Here is a 26,871-nt window from a genome sequence, read left to right on the forward strand (position 1 = left end):
CGTTCCGTGGCGGCTCTGCTGAAAATACCGACCGTTCCATGCCGGTCCTGCTGAGGGCAGATCGAGAGCTGTGTGCCGTGGCTTCTACTGGTAGATGGTTAGATCGGTTCACTATGTTCGGTCACGGCAAGATGTTAGCCGCAAGCGCAGTTGAGCGAGGGTAGTTCGGCAAGAGATGATTTTCAGCAAGAGGTATCTTCACCAAGAGAGGGAGGCGCGCCGCGTGCGTCCCTTATATAGCCACGCGGCGGCTCACTTAGCTGGCAAGAAGGCATCGTCGTTGTTGCACTAATTGTTACACGAGGCGTCGAAGGAAAAATGTAGAAACTTCGAGAATGTTCGACGAGAGAAAAGTAGGAGTCCTTGGATGATCTTACAGTATATTATATTTCTGGTCGTAAACTTGCTCGGACTTACCGAGTTTTGTGTGTAAGCATTCGCTCAAGTGCGCGTCCCGGTCCGCACGTGCGTGCCAATCTAAGCGCACATGCTGTACGCCGGACAGCGCGTATGACCTTTCTTTTGTTTGAAATTCATGGGACTGCATCAATTCCGAACAGATACCTATAATAAGGATTTATCTTTTTTCTTAATTTCTTCAAAATTATTCTAATGTCTCTTATTTTAAATGTTTCTTCTATAATGTTAGATATATTCAACATATCTCTTTAAAAAACAGGTCGAACCAAATTTGGTTTAGTTCAAAGACAACTAGTCCAATTATTTCTTAATAAAATAGGTAAATAATTTACATTCACATTCATTTTCCTAAATAATAATTAATGGATATTCAGTATTCATTATGAAGACTAATGTTTAATTTCTATCATACAATCTTTGTATTTTCACTACCTTATAATTATATAATAATTAAAGAATATCAATTAGCTTGTTATAACTCATTAAAATTACTTAATATCGTTATCGGATTTCCTGCATATCTATAACACCGATGCTATTTTAACTGGCTTGACGATTAGTTAAGCATAAAAATCCAATTTCGCACAGTAGCTACGAATGTTCATCTTATGAGAATGACAATACAGAGTGAATAACCTAGAGGACTAACGAATGTTAGCTCGTATAATTAATTGAAATTATTTAGACAAATCTATTAGGATATAAATATGGTCTTTAAAAATTTTCTCTTATTCAATTACCACAGAAAATTTGTTACAAAAGCATAAACAAAAATGGCGACACAAGTGTAATATCATAATGATAAGAAAGCAGAATTTGTAAGAAGGTATATTTTATTAGTTTTTCGTAATACTTTAGAAATCTTTAAGGATTGCAACCTTTTAAAATATTTTAAACTGATAGAGGATAATGAATTATTTATAATAGCTCAATAAATAAAATAATAATATTGCTTCGCTTTGTAATATTAATTACAGTTATTATAACAGTTCGATGGGTACAGCAACTAAAATTTTACACAGCTAATTTTTTTCCATTGATAGTTATTATTTTATCTTGATCGTTAATATGATCGTTAGTATGATTTATTCATAAATACATATTAGTTATTCTTATTTAGTATAGAAACATATTTATTCTTATACATGATTGTATTCTTAAGCAATTTTAAGAGCTTCAAAGTTTCAATGCTAAATCTAGAGGTGCTGTTGAACGTTTTTGTTTTCTAGTTCCTAAAGCAAATATTATGTTTTAGTTTATATTGAAAAATTGAATTATAAAAATTAATGTAATTTTTATTAATAAGGAATTTAATTTTTAAGTAATTTTTAATTTTAAAGTAATAACTTACTACTAAACACAAGAAAACATGCGTTATTGCAACTTGCTCTGCATTCTATCACAATAGCTATATTACATGAAATAAATAAAATCATAATATTTCTGTAAATTCAAATTTTTAATTACATATACTAACTAGGTAACAAACTAGAATGATATTATTCGGTTAATTGTTCCGTACAAGTTTTATACTAGAAAATCATTTTTCGTGTCCTTTCTAAAAACTAAAAAGTTAATAAAGAATTTCCGACTATTTGTATAAGATATATTATCATTAAGTATTTTTATTTTATTATAAGTTTTTTTTTTTATTTTTTTTACAAATTTCTTAAAAGATAACATTCAATATAACCATAAATATGAAACACTCATTGTATTTCCAACTCATAACTTTCATTAAAAATTCAACCGGATTGTTTTATATTTAAAAGAATTATTATTCTTATAATAAATATAATTATGAAATATATGACATTTACTATTTGTACATTTTATAAGAATGAAAATCATCAAATTTAATATTTTTTATGATACTATTGAACAACGAATAAACGTTGGCTTACCATTACAGCCTATAAGACATTCACGTCTAAGATCATACATAATGGATTCTGGAAAATATAAAATAAATGAAAAGAATATAATATTTATGAAGGAGGAAAAGAAATTTAGATATTTTAAAAAAAGAAATAAAATCACATAATTAGAAACTATAATCACAAAGATTAAAATTAATTTAATAGATTATTCCCATAAAATTTGCGAGCTTTATAATAAGAGTAGAAAGAAATATTCACTTGAACTCAAATTTCTAGGTTTATATATGCTTCATTTTATCTTTTTTAGTAACTTCTTTTAAAATCCAATATATAATTAAAAAAAATATTTATAACATGTTACTAGATAAATATAAATATTAGTGATTATCGAATTTAAAAATATTAGCAAGAAAAAATTATTTAATATATTCTGTAAAGAATATAAATGAATGATTTAAGTTTCAAATAATAAAATATATATAAATTATTGAATATTAAGTTACGATTTAATGAAAATTGTATACTATAAAATTTGTATAATACCGCAATGAACTTCGAAGTTAAATTCGTATTTACTACTTCTGATTTCATATTTTCTTATAAAAAAACATCATAAATGGATATAAAATTAGATTATAAATTGTTATTAAATTTCTAGAAATTTTATTTTGCATAAAATTATATATTATAAAATAATATTATAGAATATTGTTTTGTATAATAATATTTTGAAAGTATAATTATTATATAATTTTAATGTTTTAGTTAATTGAATGTGTATACTTCAATTATCATAACAAATAAAAGAACACAATATACATGTATATAAAAATATGTACTTTTAAATTTAATTTCACTTACTTGAAAACTTTTTGACGCATGACAAATGGCACTTTTGTTGTTTATGCTCTAGTAGGGCTATATTAAAATACAGAAATTCTTTTTCATAATAATTAAGAGAAAATTTTATAAGTAAAAACTTACATTAATATCAATTTTCTTTTACTATCATTTATTATCATAATATATATCAAACTCAAATAATAATATTAAGATGAGTTGATATTTCCCGAATAAATTTTAAATACTTGCGCACTTTTTCTAAAGTAGAAAGGGGCGTAAAAAAAGACAAAATCGAATTTCTTTATAAATAAACTACTAATAGTACTTATTTTCATGGCTAAAAATAAAAATAGGAAACTATTGGTATACCATCAGAAAATATTGAATCTTTACTAAACATTAAAAACGAAATTTTCATAATTTATATACCAATTGGATAAGCACATGAAATTCTCTTCAAATTTCTTAGCTTTAATGTAACATAAAAACTTCTATTTATATTTATTTATATTATATTATTGAAATATTTAAAAATATTTCATTATATTCTATATATTTTGCTATAGGATTAACATTACATTAATATCAGCATACTAACGTTAATTATGATTCTTATTATCTAAATAAAAATATATTATAATTTATATTTGTCTATATTAGTATATATATAGTGTCATCATTTTATTTTAGAATTTAAAATTCTTTTCAATTCCTGTTCAACAGGCTATAATAATCGATCAATAACATTTGTACAGAATTTCAAATGTATATATGTATATAACAATATATATTGTTATTGTTATTGTTAATGCAAGCTAACTATATGTTATCTGAATTTAACAATGTAAAAAAATTTCTGCTATAATATAAAATTTATCTTCAATTAAAAATTTCTAATCCTTTGAATTAATATTATTACACTTTTAAAATTAAAAAATATATTAAAATTATACTGCGAGTACATTGCGATATAAATAATTGGAATCGTTCAAAACCACTATTACGTATAATATCCGATTATATTAACACATTTTTAAACCAATTTTTATGTGTTATTATATAATAAATATATATCATACCATTACAGCAATTATGACATTCATTTCTTGTATACGGCAGTTCTTTTACTCCTACACAATTTAAAACATATAAATAATTCATATTTTATTATAAATATTACAAAAATTTACAATACCTGTAGTAAATATTACGAATAAGAATAAAAATAATAAAATTAATATTGAACAATACATTTTTTAAAATATTTTATATTGTTTTACTATAACTCAAAAAGAATTTTATGCTGCACATTTTTCATATATTATTCAATTATAAATATGTTTTAAAGTATAAAAATACAACTATTAAGTAAATAAATAGGTTTATTATCAAAAGTATTTTTAATATATTGCTTAAACTACAATCATATATTACTTTAATAGATTTGTTGTTAGTATTTTTTATATAACTTAAAAGTTAATTGACATTAATAACTAATAATTATATCATAAAATTACTTTTAAAGTAAGTATACTATGTACTCACCATATATTATGTTATCGCTATTCGAATTTGTATATCGAATAGAAAAGAATGAAAGTCTCTTAATCATAGATTTATTATGACTTTTTAAATTGCAATATTAGGTTATTTATCTCATTCATTACACATTTGATTTTATTTTTTCTCAGAACACAAAAATATTTCTAATATTTGAATGCGAAATATAAAGTATTGTTCAATATATTTGCACATCTAAGAAAATATAATGCATACAATTGACGGTACAGTAATTGCGTCATTTAAAGCGTTTTTTTTTTCAAAGTAAATTATACATATATATATATATATATATATATATACATATGACATTTTCACCAAAAACAAGCAAAATACAAAAAAAAAATATATATATATAAATACATATAATACATGCGGCAAAAAACAATGTTTTAGTGTAATTTTTTATTTATTTACAAATGTTTTGTATTATTTATTAATAATACTTTTAAAAATTTATAATCAATTATTTATAGTTCCCCTATTTTAATTATTATACTTATTCTTTTATAGATTTATTATTATTACTTCTTTTGATGCTCAAATATTAACTAATATAATATTATATTCTTTATATAATTTTAGTAATAATTTATTATATATTATTAATATAATAATGTTATTATAAAATTATTACATTAATATTATTGAAAGTTTAGTTTTATTTATTTACAACCTAAATTGAAAATTATATTCTTACCAAAAATTATTTCTTATATGAAGTCACTTAATACTGTTGTTGATAGTTACTGACACTTAATATGACTTATCTATGATAATTCAATATTATCTATGATATTGTGAAAATTGCTTCGTAAGTTTATTATTTATACTAAAATTTGTATAACAGTAAGCTAAGGCTTTCATATTTTTATTTCATTTTTTCTTTAACATTCTCTAAAATATTTATATTAGAAGATAAATTACAATAATTTAATTTAAAAAATTGTAAATCTGCGTAAATAAGAAATTCTAGAATAGAATTTAAATCATTAATTTCCATATTGATCGTGTACGTACGAGATTTTAAAATGACAATAATGTTAAAACTTTTTTCATTATGACTTCGCAAATTAAATTATTTTTTAATTAATTATCTGTATTAATCTAATTATTTTTAATATAAATATAAGATTAAAATAAATATTTATTTTAATATTAAAAATATTTATTTAAAAGTTTTTGAGTTTATATATTTATATAAACTAGAATTTTTACAATTATTGTTATTTAATTGTATTCCTATATATTTCTGACTTAAAGATTGGTATATTATGCCAAATAAATTTGGACAATAATATAATTTTCCTAATATTTAATTTTCTTTTGAATCACCTTTATTATTTTTCTTTATTATATTTTTTAAATTAATGCTAAATAAATATTCTGTATTTAGATAACTCTATAGTATATTAATAATATATTGCAATATTGTTTAATAGCAGATATTAAATAGGATTGATTAAATATTTACATGAAATTTAAATAAACTTTTAAAACTTAAATGACCTCCCTTTCTATAAAAATTGAACAATTTTTAATCGCATAAATAAAAATTCTTAAATCCTTTTATGCTCGTGATGGCTTTTGTTCAGATCTGTTTTCCTTGATTTAAAATTATATTCCCAGTATATTGCAATAAAAATATTTTAATGATATTAAAAATATCAGTATATACAATATTTAATTAAATTAACGCATTTGCATATTGTGATTTATACAATTAATGCAATATTTCAGACATTATATTTTTGTATATGTTAATTATTTTATCCCAATATAATAAAAAAAATAAATATGCATAATTACTTTGTTAATATAATTACTATTACAAATTTACGATTATGGTAAATGCTATAAGAAATTTTAAAAATAATAAAATTTATTAAATATTTGATATGCTTTTATTAAAGTTTTTTCATCATAAATTGTTCGTATGAAGTATATTAATAATAAGCATTTCTGAATATAAAAATAGAATATGTCTAAATATAAGGCTTCATTTTAACAATATTTTAAATTGTAACGGCACCTTAAATGAAAACTATATATTAAATTATAACTATATATTACTTTAATTCTGTTTTCTTTGTAAATAATAATTTCTTTATTAATTAATTATTCTAATTATTTAAAATAAATAAGTAAATATATAAATAAATATTTAATAGTATAATATATTGCATTAATAATGTATTCAATTTTTAAATATAAAATAAATTTTTTATTATATTATTAGCATTATTTTACATATATAAATTTAAAATTTAAATGTATTAGATTGTATTTCTCAGTCATTCACTACATATTTGAAATAGAAACAAATTAAATATTGTTAATTCTATTTCATAATTCCTCTTTATTCAGATTAATGTAAACCAAATTTTTAATCTGATAATTAAACCAAAATTTAATTTAGCCCAAAACAATTAAGCTTAAATAATAAATATAGAATCATATTTCAATTTTCGAAATTCATATGCATTTATATATATTTATCAATATGATTCACATATAGTTCAAATATATTCTATCTATAATAAAATAAAACTGTATATTACTTATTACTCACTTATGTCTTCTTATGTAATACATGGTAATCAATACAATTTAAGCAGACACTTAACTCAGAAGGGCAATAGAAATAAATAAATGGTTTTTCAAAAAATTTACTATCTATGAATTTGAAACCAATATTAATCTTTATATATAAAATAAATTATTTATGGTTGGTAAACATTAATATCACTTTGATAAAAATGAAAAAATGTTAAAATATTATAATATATTATTTAAATTGAATTATGAAAAAATAAGAACTTAAGTTTAATTCTTAAAATTTAAGAATATGTTTCAAATTAAACAGAAATATAAAAAGTTCATATCATTAATATATTCATCTATACAATTATTAGATGAGTTTTATTTCTACTTATTTATTAGTTTCTATATAATTTTTAATAATTATTCATTTGTCTTGAGATAATATTTACAATTCGTATTAAAGTCAAAAAATTCATTTGTTACCATTAATAATTCTCATTTAAAATTTTAAACATTTTAAAATTAAATATTATACAAATTTATAAATACTAAAACAACTAAATTTATTTTCATATTTTATTTAATATTTTATAAATGATACATGAAAATATACGTAGAAGTTTTTTTAATAGTTACAAGTATTTATTATTATTAATAGTTAATTATTTGTTATTTGTTATTGTTACATATAAATATTTTATTAGTTTGTATGTTTCACTCCCAAATATGAATACGGTCTTGAAATCCTTGTTCTATTATAGTTCTCTAAAACAAATTTCAATTGAAAGAATTGAACGTGAAATTAAATTAAATGAATAATTTATATTATACAATTCTGTTACTTTTTATGAACATAGATTCACATGCTGAAATGCAACCATCTCTGCATTCTTGTGCTATAACTACATTCGAGAAAATATGAAATAAAATATTTAAATAAGATTGCTATTTAAATTAAAATTTGAGTATTAAACAATTTATATGATTTATTATGTAACGTTAATATATTAATTATTAAGAAGACAAAAGGAAATTCTTTTTTAATTATTTAAAATATAAAAATTAAAGAAGTTAGAAACGATAATATAATAAAATAGAACCATTTTTGGATGCGTAAGTAATTTCAGGACTACTGTCCATTAATTATCAAATACATTTTATATTATCTATTAAATATTACTTAATTGATGCAATATTAAATCTACTATCTTCCTGTATAAATTTTGTTTAAATAAATAAAAACTGTAGGAAAAATTATAGTATTTATAACATTTTAAGATGTAAAATTACATAATAATGTAATATGTAAACCGTAAGAATATCCAATGTAGATAATAAACTATATGTAATTAAAAAATTAATTTTTTATTATATTTTAATTTCATAATTATTTTTAAATTTAATTTAAGGAACCTTTCAAACAATGTTCTTATTTCCTAAGCAAAAATAAAATTTTTTGCTTTAAATTGTGCATCAAAATTCTGAATATTAAAATTAATAAATGTTGTTTCTTTGCTATACACAATTATAAGTCTATTAAAATTGTTTAAATAACGAGTAAAATATTCTGTAACATTTTCAACATTAATAAACATTAAGTAATTAATTGTCCAAATTGTTTTTAATTAATTCTACTAATTACGTAAATAATTTAATTTATAAATGCTATATTATGGAAAATGAAAACAAGACGCAGACATAAATATGTAAATATTTAATCATTTAAACATTGATATTTATTAGTTTATTTTGTGTGCGTATGCGTGCGTGTGTGCACGCGCATGTGTGGGCTTTGTAACACATTTTAATACGTACATTATTTTAATACGTATATTATACGTATATTATATATATTTGTATATATAAAAGCTTTCTTATAATTATATTAGACGCGTATATAAAATATGAAAAATAAAATATTAAAATATTATGTATAATTGTTTATAGATATATCATAAAAAATGAATGACTTACTATTACAACCCCTTAAGCAATCACGTACTGAATTATACTTAATATGTGCTAAATAAAAATGAAAATAAATATAATTTAAAAAAAAAATCAATTTACATATTTAAACAAGTAATTAGATTGAGTAAAGTAAATATTTATTAATGAATAAATTGAAATGTTATAAAATGAAATTCGTAGTCTTTCATATCAAAAAATACCTACTTCATACAATAGTCCCATAAAACAGATACTGCAATCTCAAACTTGTACATTTTTATATATTAATATTAGCAGAATATTTGATAATAATCAAGATCAAAATCTAACAACAATTCCAAAGAATAGAATTTATTGTGCTTTTGAATTATGCTTTTATTATTAATGTATATTATTAAATATACACCTGGATAATGAATTTCTTAAATAATAAATTAAATTCATCACATAAGCAAAAATATTATATTACTGGCGTTAAATATAAAATAACTTAATTATAATAAAATTACATAATACTTTGTAAAAAATGTAAAATTCAATAACAGACTTCAATAACAATATTTACTTGGATCATAACTCATGACATCTAAATTAGCAGTATTTGATATTATAATGAATGTTATAATGAATACTACGAAAACTTAATTTTCATCTTATTTAAATAAAAAAATCAAATTATATAAAAAAATTTATATTATTATGCCGACGATATTGATAAATCAATAAGGATAAATATTTGATGGCCCTCCTAATCTCGGGTCTTCAAAATATTTCTAAATTATAATAATTATTAAATATTATTTTTTTATAGTATAGATTGTTGTAAATGAAAAAAACCCTATATTTATGTCGTTATAAATTTATCATATAGGTAAAAAAAAAACAAGTATGGTGTAAATAAAATTTATTTACATATGTAAAGAGTTTTAATAAACGTTAAAGTGAAATAAAATATTTGTAAAATAACTTTTACAAATAATTTATGCATAAAATAATTTGTTTATAAAACCGTGTCCGGTAAAAAAATATTTATAATAAAAACATTATATAAACTATAATACAACAGCCGATATTTGGTGAGATAATTACTAGTAATAGGTAAACAAATTTGTCATATAATTTATGAAAAGTGTCCACCATAAATAAGTATGTGAAAGAATTGTGAAATCAATTTCGTTTTGAAAGGATCTATTTAAAATAAAGTATTATTCATATTATTTAATGAATTACGAAATAGCTATTATTGTACTAAGGTAGTGTAATAGAAAAATATTATATAATTTCTAATTCAGTAATAATAATGATGTTTTATTAATAAATATTAAAATTAAATTTCAAAACTTGCTTATTTAAAAATTTTATAATATTGGAATTTGGATTTTTATGCTGGAATTTTTATCAACATAACATTGATATTATATTTAATTGTTCCTTTATTAAATTAATTTACCTTGTTATTTTGTATGTAAAAAATAAAAAATCTTCTAAAAAGACATTTATTGTGTGTTTTATTTTTTTCAATGTAGACGAATTAATTTATCAATTTACAATAAATTTATTATTGAATATATTATTATTGAACTTATATATTTGAAATGAAACTATTATTTTTATTTAAAATTTTAATTCTAGTATGATTTTTGTTTTGATTTTATTTGTATTTGTTACCATATATACAAGATTAAAAAGTACTTAAATTTTATTCCACTTACATGAATACTTTTTGATGCACGAATAGTTGCAATTATTTTTTATTTCTTCTGGAAGATTTAGAGCTAAATACGAAACGAATTAATTTAACATAATAACAAATTATAATAAATAATTAATATAGGAATTTTATGATTTGATGGCATTCTTATATTCTTTTATATTTAGATTTTATACACAATGCCAACTCATTAAATATAATACACGCATTAAATATAGCAAAATGGATAAAGCAAAATATATAAATTTTTATTTCAATTCAGTAATCTTTTAAAATGTGTATATTTAAATTTTCGTTTATTGCTATAGATTCATTATAGATGTTTCATGTACATAAACATAAAATCTCTTTAATTTACATTTACCTTAGACTATTATTTATTACTTGTGTAGTAATAATAATTTTTTTTATTTATGTTTATTTCTTATAGAAATAATTAGAAGGATGCTTCTACATTATGATAAAAATAAATTGAGTTAATAATTATCAGCATAAACAATATTTAAGTATACAATATATTTTTTAACAAATATATTTTGTAGAGATTTTTTCATGTTTAAATTTTAAAAATATGTTTTATACCATTGCAACATGCATGACAATTCTCCTTTGTAAATGTAAGTTCTCTTCTTCCTAAATTTAAAGATAAAACATTTAAAGGTCAAATTCTAAACATCTTTAATATAAAAAAAATTGTGTGTTGTTTTTAAAACAAAAATACCTGTAGGCATTGCTAAACTGCAGATTAAAAAGAACGAAATTAATATTGAAAAATGCATTATCTATTTGGGATACTTATATAAACTTTATTATTGTATATTGATATTTTAAATATGATTTTTATTTATATATGTTTTGTGTTAATAAAAGTTTGTATATAAAATCTGTATATAATTACGAAAATAACAACTTTTAATAAATCTATATGTGCTCTTTATGAAGTTTTATTTAATAGTTTTGTTATTCATATTTTTCATAATAATTTAAATATTAATTAAATTTTTATATTATTATAATTGTTTTATTTATATTTTAGATAACACAACTGATAATTGTTAACTGAATTCGAAAATTAATTGACCAAATATTTTATAATTTTTTTATCAATAGATTTATAAATAATCATAATTTACAATATTCAGAATATTTTACGTCAAGATAGTTTTAAAAATGATTTGATAAAATGTATGCAAAATTTCTTGAAATTTCTGTAAAAAATTTAAATGTAAAAATATAAAGATATATGATTTTAAATTAGCAAAAACGACAGCATAAGTACCAATCAACTAATTGATATAATTCAAAGTTTATTTATAATTATTATACTTTATTCGACTGCGGTAAGTTTTCTCGATCATAAGAAAGAATTGGAGTACAATAAAGTTGTATTAAATTACTCTTATATGTATAGGTAAATTTTATTGAAATTATATATATATATATATATATATATATATATATATATATATGCAATTACAAATCGCTTGGAGAATGATTGAGTAGAAAAAGAAATACTGATTCAAATAAGAATGAAATATTTAGAAATAATAAAAAAAAGTACAGCAAACAAAGAATTTTTTAAAACGTCCTTCCTACCTGGACTTTTTGCTATTACATTGTTCATTAGCTGATCAGGATCACTTACAACTTACCTAACATATATTATTATGATATCAGCCTATGCTTATGCCTTGCAAAATTCTTCAAAATCTTCCTTCCCTAGTTTAAGCAGCATGATAAATGTACGAACAATGGAAACTGTAAATTATTATATTTTTAAAGTGCAAAAACATGCATCTTATAAATCTTCTAACTCTTACTCGGCTTCTTCCAAAAAGAAGGAAATAAAATGAAACATATTTAATTCGTGTACACACAGATTCCCACACTCTGCAAAATTTATAACTAAGCACATACAGATATTCTGCAAAATGTGTGCTTTAAGATACATATTTTATTACATAGCATATATTGAACACTATGACACCTTAACTTAAATTGTTATAAAAACAAATAAAAATTTAACAAATATAACTGAAAGAATTTGCTGTCAATGTTAAATATTTTAGAAATTGCATAGCGCTTCGATTTTTTAGAAACATACTCGAGCTTAATACTAAACGGAAATTTGCTTTATGTTCATATCGTATCATATCATTTATGATGTGTCGATCCAGCATCTCTTTTATTTCATAAAATTCGGTATTTTAAAAAAATTATGTTTTATTTGTACATTGTATTGCCTACTGGTTAGCTTAGAACGTCACGACGACCGTTGCATGCATGTTATTGATATTAACAATTTCAGATAACTAAAGTAAACTGTGAAATTATTCGTTATTTATGAATTATAATAATATATGAATATTAGAATTGCACTTACGATAGTATTTTTAACTATCAACCTTGGTGGTTAATAGAAAATGTGTTTAACTCTTTTTTATTTGATAAAAATATCTAGGTTCATGAGTCGGTTACATATATTAGAAATAAGATATGTATATAGCTACATGTGAATTAATATAACATTTCATAATTGTGAACCTATACGTCTTAAGCAGAATTTTTTATTATAAGAGAAAAGTTGATGTTATTCGCATAGATGTTCATTCTTTAGCATTCGAAATCTTTATGCCTGTTGCGTATACCTAACTCTTTTAATCCTTATTATTACCACATCTTTTATATACACTAGCAATTACTCTGCGTTTGAATCCCTAATAACGCAATTATAAAAGTCCATACTTTTTATTATAATCTAAATATAAATATGATATTTTTGCCCTCAAAAAATATTCAATAGTACACTTGTACCATTACAACTGTATTAACCAATAGTTGATACAAATTTAATCTGTTTCTAACAACTTTTATTAACAACAAAAAGAGTATATTTTTTCCATAAAAAACGCTAAATTAGCCTCTACAAAATATTCTATAATTGCTTTAGTTATTGCTTTCATGTAGCAGATTTAATTAATAATAACAAAAAATAATTGAAAGAAAATCGCATTGTTTTTCAATATAGACTAAATATTATAACAAATTTGGAAATTTTCTCTCTAAAAATATTGTCTAACATACTAATAAATATCCCTCAATAATTCATAAATATACGTGAAGACACGCTACTGATGGTAAAAAAAATCATAAACAAATATATGTTCCTTACAAATTACAACATCCCTTTTACGCTTGAGATGGGTACATCCGTCTTGCGTGTCACGCATGCACGCGCACGTGTGTATGTGTGGTTTGGCATGCCTACCCGACCTAACTTCCGAATCATGATGATAATATAAGCTCTGAATAACATATATTTTGGTAATTCTGATATAAATAATATTTATTTTTGGTTGTTTATAATTTATTATTTATAATAAAAAATTATTTATAATTAAAATTGCTAAATTATTATTTTAAATTAGCTTTTGCATTAATTAACTGAAAACGACGGACAATATTTGAACATTTGAATCTATCACTGCCAGTAGCTTCTATCCATAAATGGATAGAGAAAACATTAAAACATTACAAACGTGTCAAATTTTAAATTAATAGATCTATAGTGTGTAAGTAAGTTTCTCTATTTATTAGTGGGTATTTTTGATGATTTGTATTTTTCTTATTTGTTCTAATTGAACAAGAGAAGATCTTGAAGTCTTATTCGATGAGCAAAACTGTGAATTTATGAGCAAAAGTACTGTAGTACATCAACTGTAGTATATACGATTATATAAACATTGTTTATAAATTTTAACAAATACATTTTAACTACAATTATATAAAATACTAATTATTTTATTTGATACTTATGTTTTCGTAAATCATGCAAGTTTTAAAAAAACTCACCGATTTACTTTCAAGCAATATACAAAAATGAGAATTAGTTCTATATACACAATGTAAGCTAAACCCAATTTATATCGGAATAAAACTGGCAGCACTGCGTTTATAAAACTTGCGTACTGCCATCGTAATTGGATATAATAATCTATATCGTTTGATAAGCGGTGGGAATGTTTATTCCAAATTGTTATACGTGATAAGTTCATTATAATTAAATATATTCTATATAGAAGTACTTATAATACATTTTTGTATTCAATAATGAATTTCATAATTTATTCACGTGTATTAAATAATAAGACTACTTGCCTACTTAGGAACGTAAATAATTCCAGAGGTTAGTTTTCATTTTTAGTATTCATATTTATACAAATTTTTGTATTGTGCGTTCTAATATTATATTATTTAAAAGTTATTAAAACTAATTTTAATCTTTTTTAAAGTAAATATTTGTACAAGTCGACAAAGACCACAAAATATTGTGGAAAAAGAAAATGATGAAGTAATTATTATTCACAAATACTCTTTCATAATGTATTAATAAAGTATGAAATCTAATGTCTGTAATACATTCTTTTTAGCCCATTGAAATGGAGAATCCATTTCTAAAAGAAAGGAAATCTTGTATTTTTTGTAAATATGATATTCATCCTGACTATAAAAATGTCAGATTATTATCTCAATTTCAAAGTCGATTTACTGGTAGAGTGTATGGACGTCATATTACAGGTTTATGTGCAAAACAACAACAAAGATTAGAGAGAGAAATTCACAAAGCTCAATTTGCAGGTTTGTATATAAAACTAATTAGAATAACAAAATTTTATTTAAAATTTAACAGTATAGAAAGCTTATTTATGTTAAATACAATATATCTATATGATTATTTTAATTTAGATAAAAATTGTAAATTTGTAAATCATTTTATAATTTACATATATAGTGAGATGTATATAATTGTATGGAAAATAATATTGTTTCTCTTAATAAAAAAATAAACAGTAGAATAATAATTTTCAGGTTTAATGGGGTTCATGACAAAAGATATGAAGTATGTCGATGATCCTGTACTTTTACGAATAGATCCATTAATGCGAAAAATTCTTTAAATAATTTATTATATTTTTATATAAATAATGTAATAAATGTAATAAGCGTTTTGTGAAATAACAAATATTTAATATATTTTAAATAAAATTCTAATGAAGAAATGGTATTAAAATTTGTTTCATTTATCGAGGGTTGATAATCAAGTTTCTCATACCTATTTAGATGGCGCTTTACCCAGTTTTTCTGTTACAACACACTGGAAATAAAGTTTTAGTTTGTTGTGGTTTATGTTGCGGTCCAGGTAACGATAAAAAAGGATAAAAAGGAAAAATTAATCGATATGCAAAAATGCTGGACGATGCCGAGCTGTTTTTACAAATTTGCCAAAAACAAGGAATCCTTGTTGAACAAGAAATTATCGAGGCGTTCAAAACAAGCTGGTGATTTTAAGCCTTTAATTTAGCGGGAAAATTTCGAATTGTTAACCGAGAATTTTATGATACTTCTTGAAATGAGAAATAACTTGTCAATTTTAATTTTTAGTAAAAATTTTCAAGGAAATTTTAATGACATAATTCTATAATGTTTTTATTTAACATAATACACAGTTAATTCATGTATACTATTTTATAATCAATAAATTTTTTATAATTTATTTTTAAAGCAATTAAATTTATACCTAGTTAAAATAGATGTGCATATAATAATATAGAAGTAAAAAATTATAAGCAAAATAATTAGGTTATAATTATACAATCATAAAAGTCATTGGCAATCTTTTAAAGCTTCTTTTTAGTTCGACAGGAGAATTACAACTTGCTCACACATCTATAATAGCTAGTTTATGTAAAATTATTGGTCAAGTGTTATCGTCAAGTCCTATTATTAAGCTGGTGAATCTTAGTGATTGTATGTTGATTCCAAAAGGATCAAGCTATATTTTAAAAGCACTTTTTGAAGGATCAAGTGTTTCATCATTATATCTCAAGGGTAACAATATAAATGGTCCTTTGGTTGAACAACTTGGTGAAATGTTAATTCATAATAATACTCTTAAAATTATACATATCGAATGGAACAACTTAGGATCACAGATTGATTGTTTTTATAAGTTTTGTGATGGTTTAGCAAAAAATAATTGTTTAGAAGAGTTAGATCTTCGATATAATCAAATATCTACAAATTGTGCAGATCCACTTGTCAAAGTTTTAACACGCAATAAGAACTTAAAAAAATTAGATTTAGCTTGGAATTCTTTAGGTAATATTCTACAATATCATAATTATATTGACATGATTTAAGTATTATTAATAGATATTTTATTTTCATATAGGTACGAATGGTGGTAAAAAGATTTTACAAGGTATTCAAACAAACCGTGTATTATTATCTTTAAATCTTAAAGGAAATTGCATACCAAATGATATACATTCGGCTATAACTGAACAAATAATAGAAAATAAAAAAAGACGAATATTGTGTGAAACACCAATAGTTTTAAAAGAAAATATCTGTTCAGTTTCAGTTTCAAGTGAAGATGATGGGGTTTTCCAAATAAAATCTAGAATACAAACAAAAAAAAAATGGAAAGAAAGACCAACAACATCAATTGAAGAATTAAATAATATTGCTTCAGAAAATTCAAGAAATGATGATAAAAATGGTTCAAAAAATAAAACATTAATACGAATTTCAAAAAATACTGATACTGGAAATTATAATTTTACAGAAATTGATGAAAAAATGGAAGCTCTTAATAACATTTTACAAGATAGATCAGCAACTATAGATCATTTAAGAAGTGATTTAGAATCAAAAACTACAGCACTTAAATTAATACACACTGAAAATGAAGAAATAAAGTCTGAGCTTGAACGTGTTAAGGACGAAAATTCTAATATTCGTGAAGAAAAAACTACAGATATTGAAAACTTGAAAAAAGTCCACATGAAATTAGAAAAGAATTGGAAAGAATCCTACAAAGACTTAGAAGAAACATATGAAAGTAATTTAAAACAAAAACAAGAAATAGATGCCAAAAATCGTGCTTATGAAAAAGAATTGAGAAAAGCTACTTTAGAAATTCAATCTATAAAAGATAAACTTTCATCCACTATACAAAATTATGAAGATACTATATCAGAATGTAAAACTGATGTTCATCGAATAAAAAGGGAAATACAAGAAAAAGAAAATCGTTACAAGATAGAAATTAACACTTTAAAAGAAACTTTGAAAGAGTCTACAGAAGCTTTAGAAAAATGCCAAGAGCATTTGCAAAAGCTTAGAAATGAATTCCGAGAAACAGTCGAGTCGCAGTCAAAATTAAAGATGAAAGCAGATGAAAATGAAAGATTTGCAGCTAAGACGATGAAAATTGAAGAAGCTTTACATAAATCAAAGGAGGAGAGAGAGAAACTGGAAGAGAAACTTCAAGAATCAAGAAAGTCAATTGCTTACCTTCAAAAACAAGTAATAAAACTTCAAGAAGAATCGATAGAACCACAGAAAAGATATGAGGCTTTAAAAATGGAATTACAATTGGAGAAAGAAAGATCATGTAATTTGAAATCGGAACTTCAAGACCAAACTGCCAGAATTCGAGAACAAAATGACCAAGTCCAAAAGATGCTTTCTCAAGTAAATGGATTGTATGCACAAATAAGTGAAGCACAAATTAATCATGTAGAATCACTTCGAGTGAAGGAAACCGAAATCGAAAAGTTAAAAAACGTTATTATGCAAAAAACGAGAGAACTGGATGATTTCAAGTATGTATTTTAATGTTTTAGTTTTTTTAACTGTTTATTATACTTCATAAATATTTTAAAACTTTATAAAAATTTCTTTTATTTAAAAACTGTTCATTAAATGTTGTTCTTTTAAATTATATAGATTTTATTTTAAAAACATTTCATTATGCAAACGAAAACCACTCTAAATTTTATTTTAAAACAAAAAGTTTGAGTATTTGTAATTTACACCTATTTATTTTAATTATGAAATTACATAGAATCTATTAAATTGTAATATTTTTAATTAATTACTAATATTAAATTAATTCATCATTGTTTCCATGTACATTACAAAAAATAACATTTACAATAAGATAGATTTCAATTTTAAGGCAAGATTCAAGTTTTACAAATTTTTATATATTCAATATATTCTTTTCTTTGCAGATCTGAACAAGTTCAAAGAGCACATCAATTTCAAGCAGCTATTAGCAAATTTGTTGGATCTGTCGTATAAAATTGTACAACTTTTGAAAAATCGTAATGAGATACATAACTTACAAAACATTTCATCTTATTATAAACATTTTTATAGTCAGATCAAACGCAGAACATAAAACATATAATTTTGTATAGACATTAATCTTATATATACAAGTAAAATATTATCATACAGACAAATTTAAATAACATTATTTATTCTTACATAATAATGAACAGTTAAATTTAAAATAATACAAGTGTTGAATATTATTCATTTGCATAAGTATATTTATATAATTTTTAAACTAATACCTACAAATTAATGCAGACATATACATTAATTTGAATTCACATAATTATAATTATGTAAAAAAATTTATGAAAATGTTTCGAAAATAAAAATTATAAATAAAATTAAATTCAAGAAATATAATTCACATATTGTTTACAAAAAATATGTTTTAATGTAAGAATAAACATTAATTTGAAATAAGGTAATAATAAGTGCAAGGAAATAAGAACATTAATAATATATAATAAATAGTTCTTTAATAAGTTACCTCATTTATACACATTTCATTGCTATAATAAAGTATAATGTTTATCGAAGTAACCGACTTTACATTCGCAAATTTACAAAGAAAACATCGGTTTTATCGATCAAAACTGGCAGTTTAGGGCCTGATCAGTCTCTCATCGTTTGGTCCGGCTTACCAATGACCAGCTATAACGCAAAATTATATAATTCACCTTCTGAATGCATCACTTACAGTTTAATATTTTACAAATTTTTTAATGAAAAAAGGCAACTTTTGTGAGAGAAAAAAAAACTAAAAATTCATATATTAATTACAATAGCAGTTTGAAAAAAATTATACCTTGCTCCTCAAGTACGAAGCTTGAAATTATAGGTACGATAAATATATATTATCGTCTCTAATATAGAGACAATTACTGTAGTTTCTTTTAATATTCTATGAGTCAATTTATACGACACAAAGGCACACAATACATACAAGTTTTTCAATTTCACTGTTTTCATTATGTCAATCATATGAATCCTCTTATTATATAATTCACATATAGCAAATAGAATAATAAACACAAAAATATCAATTGATAAAATGCTATTTTGCCATTTGCTGAGTTTTTGTGTACCAATAAAAATAAATTCATTTATTTTGGTAATCGTCAAATTTCTGAATACGATAAATATTCTACGACTTACAAACGAAAAAATTTACTAATAATATTGATGAAATATTATTAAGTTTTGTTATTGATGTTATTTTATCAATTGGTAAAATTTTATACCAGTATTTACGAATTACACAATAACAAAAAATACAATGCATATCGTACTTACATGACTAAATTTAAAGGCCTCATAATTTAACGCCTTTAACCAATCATATTTATAAATGAACATATAAGAAAAAGAAAAGTACAGTAAATTACGACATTATACAGAATTTCCATCAAAAGACAAATCATTGATCTTAAATATCTGTCATTCTTGACCAGTGAAATGTTCTATATTTCTTATTTGCTAAGATTCTGCAAATAATTTAAAATTCATTAAAATTATACTTTCTTTTCATTTAGAATTAGTTTTTATATAATTATATACATAAAAATAATCGTATACGTTTCAATTAACACAAGATATGTAAATAAATAATTCTTTTTATGATTCACAATACTTGAAAATTTTGATAATTCAATGATAACTATTATATAACAATAATTTAATAAAAAATATATAGTTAAATATTATTTGATACAAAATTTTGTTACTTTTATTTTTTATAAAAAAGTAGTCGATTTAATAAATAAAAATAAATTCATTACTTTTTACTTAGAATACCAAAAATTTTTTTTTAACCAAACAATTTCTATATATATTGAAAATTATTTATAATTTCATGAATTAATCTCTGCTTTAATAAATGTTTTCAAAACAATTATTTAAAAAAATATATATTTATAATTGTATGATGTTATAAAATATATTCTATTAATGAAATTTTATAACTATCTATTTTATTAACATTTAGAAAATTATATAATTCCATTTTTAATTTTATAATTTTTTAATTAAATATATAACTGTATATAGTCGCATATCACTGATTTTTCTAATGGAAAATATAAGCTGTTTATATATCCTAAAATATTTACTTTACTAAATAAAAAGTATTAATCTTCCAAATAAAATTTTTGTATGCATTAAAATTCCAGAAGATATTGTTATTGAACCGGCAATTAATTTTCTTTACAAAACGCTGCCGAAACAATTCATTTACGAGACAGAATTTAGATATTTAATAATTATATACTTAGCAGATGATCTTGCAATATATGCTAGTCTTATTTGTTTGGGAAAAAGTATTTTATTATGAAACTTTTTCTTTTATTTTAATCCGTTAGTTTGTTATGAACGAATTACGATAAAATTAAATTTTCAAAAAATATTTTTTTTCTACGTGAACAAATCGTTTTTATTTTTATTTCGATACTAAAGAAGTGCTAAATTCATAACACCATTTGCTTTTATCCAAACAAATAAATATATCTCATTGAAAGAATCATACAATCTTAATATTTGATAATACGCGTAATAAAGTTATACAAATTTATTTAACAAATAATTGTATTTTTTGCTGCAAAAAATTACTCAAAGATATAAGTTAAATTCTATTTTTATGTAATCAGTAATGAAACCAAATACATTTCTATTACATCTGGATGATCAATATTTACTTATTAAACAAAACTTGTATTATCCATTTGTAATATAAAAAATAAAAATAGATTGTTCATACCTAATATGTCACGTTTTATTACATTTTATTACATCGTTTATCATTTGACTAGACTAAGTATGATAATTTTCATTAAGATATTAGGCAAGAGGGTTATGAATTTGGGAAAAATAAAATATCGAAAGTATCAAATGTAAGATATTATTTTTTAAAATATTAAAATATACTTGTGCTTAGAGCATTCTGCAATTCTAATCTAATCATTACATGTAATAACTAATCTTTTTTCTGTACAAACAACTTAAATTTTAAGCTTTCAGTCTTTCGATACATTAGATTCTAAAATTCTTACACCCTCTTTCCATGTCGCTAGCTCATACAAATAAATAAAATATAACACGGTTCTTAAGAAAAACCACACGAAAAATTTACAAAGTAAAATCGAATGTTTTAATACAAACTATTGGAACGATACTTCGATGTATTAATTCATATAAAAGAAATAAGTTAAGAATTTTCACTTAATTCTTCCGATGTAATATTCTATTATCTTATAAATTACATTTAGTAAGAAGGCGACGTCTCCCTATACTTGTACGTTTTTGACAATTTTTAGAAGTATTTATTAGTATAAACACATAAAAATAGAAAATAGATGACAATCGCGCTTTATGATTATTTTGCTATTTTATGACATCCTCAAATTGTAGAGTAACGCTAAAAAATGAATTAGCCTTTGTGTATTCGCTGTTAAAGGTTAGATAACAAGATGACCGAAAACAAGAATGTAAGAAATAACGTTGATATGAATGTCAGTAATAGTAAGAGTCTATCTTTATCTAAACATACAGGGGACTTTTCAAAACGAAAAACAAATATTGTACCAATACATAAATAAACGCCTATCACTCTCACAAGGTGTACGGATATTCCTTAAGATAGTTTCTGATGACAGGTGGAAGCCTCTCCATGTCTTTCTCGAGGCGCGCACTCCCTTGATTGACGGCAATGCGTGCAAGTTGAGAGAGTGAGCGAACCTCCTTTACGAGAGGTTCTGACAAGTAGATTTGTGAATAGATCTGGCCACTATAGTCGAGCCAAACCTCTTGACGGTGATCGTCCACATGCTTTGAGTACTCACAGTAGTATTCTAGCATTTTTATTGGACAGTCGAAGAGGGGCATTGTTAGAGCTAATCGGGGCTCCGCATCCAGGCGGAACTTCCCCATGAAGTAAAACACGCGTACTGATGTTGGACCTCGTGCAGTCTGAACAGATATTGCAAATGTATACCTGCGAATAAAAAAATATTTTCAATGATTGATATCCAAATCAATAATCTTATTGATCGTGAAAGGGTTTCCATTCTCGCATAAAATAAATATATTTATTGAAATATGTAAATAGATTTATTGAATAACATAAAAATATAAGTTAAAATATTATTATATAAATATTCAGATCAGAAACTATTTCACCAACATGTACTTTCACGCGTGATATTCAAATTTCAATTCTATCTCCTAACGGACAACTTATACAAAGTTGAATTGGCACAATTTTAGGAGCCCATACCACGCTTCGCTCACCTGCTGTCGGAACTATCCCTCATAAGCCACCTGCCAACAGGCGCATCTTTAAGAAGGTTTTCGCTTTGCTGCCAACTCAATCCCTCGTGGTACCAGCCGCAGGTTTGCAGGAGTCTGCGTACCTCCGCAAGCCGCGCCACATCCTTCTCCGGCAAATAGGTGGTGTCGCACTCCCAGGGGCAAGCCGACATCAAGGACATAGGTATCCAGGGCGATTCATCTCTGTTGACGGTATCACTAATCCCGGCCCCGTAATGATGCCCGCTCACAATGCCACCCCCGTTGAGACTGTTACGAGGTCCGAGAAGACCTTTGCTCGACTCTGAGCCACCGGCTGACGTCGCTGAAGCCGTTATATTAAGAGTGCAACTGCCGAGAGTGGCAGTAGTGGTACTCACCGAAGGTAAGCGTACTGTAGCATTCAACTGGATACGCACATCACCTGTTATTCAGAATGTCAAACTGTTTAGAGATTGATATAATTGTTCATCATGCGTTTCCAAGTGTTTTCAAAAAACCAATGATTGCCAATTTTTAATTAAAATTTATTAATTTAGCAATTTGATCATTATGCTTTTTTGAAAGGTACGGCAATACTTTGATTATTCTTATAATTATTTGGAAATAATAATATATCGATCAATGGCCATGGTATGTATATATTATAAAATCTTAAAAAATGTAAAACAACGTACAATATCATATCATACATGCTTTGAATCAATTTATTAATTTTATATAAATAGCTTAAATATTATAAGTAAATTATTAAAGTATTTGTAATACTTTTAAAATAAATCATATTACAGATGACTATTTATTAAAAGAATGGATTTACAAACTTATTTTGTTTTCCTTAATCCAATGTTATTAATATGTGAATATAATTTTCATATATTATGTATTTATTTATATTTTACTTTTTACTTTTACCTTTATAATATTATAATCAATATTTATTATCAAATAAATTTAGAGAATTAAAAAATCTCTTTGATTTTTATACAACTATCTTAGTGGAAAAAGCTTGCATTTTTAAACAAACTTTGAAACAATATAGCGACGTATAAAATATTTTTAATAAACAATAAAGATGAAAGATAAATTTCTTTATTAGTGCATTATACCAACAATGTTTAAATTGTATGAAAACTAGTTCTTTTTTTTACTATTAAAATTGAATAAAACTGTGACGTCAAAAATATATTACCTCCAAATTTTAATTTTTTACAAAAGCTAATGTTACTCTATAATAGTTTATTATCGTAATAACAAGCCTCTTAATACTTAAAATGTCTCATGCTAAAACATGTCTTTTCATTGGCTATTTTAAAACATGACGTAAGTATCAATATTTTCGTATATAACTGTAAATAAACCGATGATTCAATGGTATTTCTCAGTTTTTTAATACATTCATTCGTCTTTCAATTTATCATCATTTTTGCAATATCATTTAATAATTATCAATTTCTATGAAAAACTTAAGACAAAGAAAATTAATTTTTCTTCTCACTTATTAAAAATTACAAATAAATAACTTCATGAGTAAAAATGAAAAATAAATATCCATACTCACTATGTGCGAGCGCGCGCGCGTATGTGAAATACAAAAATATTCTAGTAAAGTAATTAAAACAAAATTTGTCTGTATAAATAATAACGGAAAGTACATTTTAACTTCATAAGACTGACTTTTCTGTGAATAGTGAAATAACATTTTTCTTTTAGCATAATTCTCTCTATAGAACTAACCGGGGTATTTGGAGTTGCTATCGGTGACATTCCTGTGACAGGCATCATCGGAGGTCCTTGTGCCATTGTTAGAGGTAACTTGGCACAAGTTTCGCCTACAACCAATATCGACACCGCCCCTATGGTAGGGATAGCAGCATCGACAATAACAACAACAACGGCAATCGCAAAAGCTTCCCGTAGATCCATTACGTCTCGTTCCCGGAAGTTCTTGACACCCACTCGGGGGTGCCTCCAATCTGAAATGTCATAATTTTATATTGAAATAATTGGATATTCCCATAATATGTATAAGTGAAATGGGAAATTAAAAAAATTTATAGTAATTTGATATTGAATACAACATTTTGCTTACATGCAAAACATAAGACTTATTAGAATTAAATTTACGTTTAATACATAATATTATTACATCTTACGAATCTATATGTAATGAAAATAAAAAGATAAAACTTTATCGTTTATTGTTTTTATGAATGGCTATTTATATTGTTATATAAATAATTATATGTCGTTTGAAATGCATGAGTCTTGCGAATACGAGCTCAGTCACGAGAATTGAAGATACCGATGTACCTTGCGGCAGTCGAGTGGCTCCGATGGAACTCGGTGGCGCGCTCGAAGCTACTCCTAAGCAGCTCCTCGCCAATGAGCAGTGGACTTAACTCTTCGGCACACGGTTCTGGTCGTTTCTGAACAAGACAGCCGCCGCCCGAGAGCTTCGACCTCACCTCCAGACGCGGCGATGACGTGCTTGCGAGGACCACCACCTCGGCATTGTTGCTTTGTATCAAGCAACCGCCTGACTGTATGCCACACTGAGTGCTGATTGTCACCTGCATTCACATTCATATATTCATTATTAGAATTAACTTCCGATACGATTGTTCAAATTATTAACTATTAACCATTTGTAATGATAATTATCTCTTCTGGTATTATTATCAATTTAAAAACCATGCTTTGATACGAAAAATTTTCAAATTGGGCAGATTTGAGGGTAACGTGGAAAACCTTGGTGGAACGCGAGGTCAAGCATTAAACGTAAGTAACAAGCATTACTTGTTGTCGATGTTGATCATTGGCGCAGTTCGTGGCGTCAAGAAGTAGAAACCCACCAGACGTGTTTACTGAGTGGGGCTGGAGATCGATATTGGCAGTCTCAGTGTCCGGAACATCGCTAGTATTGCAGCAGTCCGGGGCAGGAAAGCGATGCCTGCAGTTCGGGCACATTACTGTCAGCATTACGGCTCAACTGCGGGAACTACAATCCCAAGAGCCTCGTTTAGCATAACAATGCCAATTGCGATTTCTGTAATCAAGTCGAACGATATTTATCCATTAGAAATGTGTTGCTTCAATTCGCTTCTTTTTTTTAGAAAAATTATTATGAAATAATGCTATTGTTTACTAAATAGAATTTAAGGAGATACAAATTTTAGAATGCAATAATACTAGGATTTGTTTTTAAAGAGTCGATTTAGTGCTTAAATGCTATCAAATCATTTAAACGTATATGTATAAAAAATATATATTTAATTCGTAATAAAAAATATCTGATGCTAATAAGTATAATGCAAATAATTAAATAATAAATTTTTTTGTTTCCGAGGAATTTTTTTTGCATAATTATTCTTTGAAATGGAATCAAAAATATGACTGGCACAATAGTTCATTGCAAAGTATTTATTATCAAGCGAATATTTATATTTTCTTAATTAATTTTTATTTGATACC

At 24.0% G+C, this 26,871-nt stretch overlaps 4 protein-coding genes and 1 long non-coding RNA gene across 5 annotated transcripts in view; 2 read left to right on the top strand and 3 right to left on the bottom strand.

The window, feature by feature from the left end:
* Positions 1 to 1,557: 1,557 nt before the first annotated feature.
* On the bottom strand, positions 1,558 to 4,275 carry LOC105362545 (uncharacterized). The gene is made up of 5 exons (XR_912895.1): positions 4,223 to 4,275; positions 3,162 to 3,218; positions 2,325 to 2,372; positions 1,772 to 1,828; positions 1,558 to 1,652 (listed from the first exon to the last, which is right to left on the bottom strand). It is a non-coding gene; the product is annotated as an uncharacterized LOC105362545 (long non-coding RNA).
* Positions 4,276 to 7,961: 3,686 nt separating this feature from the next.
* On the bottom strand, positions 7,962 to 11,717 carry LOC105366201 (uncharacterized). The gene is made up of 6 exons (XM_011504556.1): positions 11,630 to 11,717; positions 11,491 to 11,541; positions 10,910 to 10,972; positions 9,222 to 9,269; positions 8,079 to 8,149; positions 7,962 to 8,012 (listed from the first exon to the last, which is right to left on the bottom strand). Exons 1-6 carry the CDS (start codon positions 11,685 to 11,687, stop codon positions 7,962 to 7,964), a joined length of 342 nt encoding a protein of 113 aa, XP_011502858.1. The 5' UTR covers positions 11,688 to 11,717.
* A 3,158-nt stretch (positions 11,718 to 14,875) lies between these two features.
* mRpS18C (mitochondrial ribosomal protein S18C) lies at positions 14,876 to 15,898 on the top strand. The gene is made up of 4 exons (XM_011500016.1): positions 14,876 to 15,094; positions 15,201 to 15,259; positions 15,339 to 15,546; positions 15,778 to 15,898. The coding sequence occupies exons 1-4, from the start codon at positions 15,019 to 15,021 to the stop codon at positions 15,864 to 15,866; spliced, it is 432 nt and encodes a 143-aa protein (XP_011498318.1). The 5' UTR covers positions 14,876 to 15,018; the 3' UTR covers positions 15,867 to 15,898.
* A 101-nt stretch (positions 15,899 to 15,999) lies between these two features.
* LOC105362564 (leucine-rich repeat-containing protein 45-like) lies at positions 16,000 to 19,149 on the top strand. The gene is made up of 4 exons (XM_011500027.1): positions 16,000 to 16,247; positions 16,604 to 17,067; positions 17,141 to 18,578; positions 18,990 to 19,149. Exons 1-4 carry the CDS (start codon positions 16,156 to 16,158, stop codon positions 19,057 to 19,059), a joined length of 2,064 nt encoding a protein of 687 aa, XP_011498329.1. The 5' UTR covers positions 16,000 to 16,155; the 3' UTR covers positions 19,060 to 19,149.
* A 2,716-nt stretch (positions 19,150 to 21,865) lies between these two features.
* Positions 21,866 to 26,871, bottom strand: part of LOC105362576 (uncharacterized) — a 35,413-nt gene continuing 30,407 nt past the window's right edge. Inside the window, exons 2-6 of the mRNA XM_011500037.1 lie at positions 26,197 to 26,446; positions 25,711 to 25,970; positions 25,135 to 25,373; positions 23,380 to 23,821; positions 21,866 to 23,083 (exon numbers count right to left, since the gene is read on the bottom strand). Of these exons, the coding sequence (XP_011498339.1) occupies positions 22,702 to 23,083; positions 23,380 to 23,821; positions 25,135 to 25,373; positions 25,711 to 25,970; positions 26,197 to 26,379 (1,506 nt within the window). The 5' untranslated portion in view covers positions 26,380 to 26,446 and the 3' untranslated portion in view covers positions 21,866 to 22,701. The remainder of the gene's footprint in view (positions 23,084 to 23,379; positions 23,822 to 25,134; positions 25,374 to 25,710; positions 25,971 to 26,196; positions 26,447 to 26,871) is intronic.

Source organism: Ceratosolen solmsi, unplaced genomic scaffold (assembly GCF_000503995.2).
Source record: "Ceratosolen solmsi marchali unplaced genomic scaffold, CerSol_1.0 scaffold10, whole genome shotgun sequence".
NCBI lineage: Eukaryota > Metazoa > Arthropoda > Insecta > Hymenoptera > Agaonidae > Ceratosolen > Ceratosolen solmsi.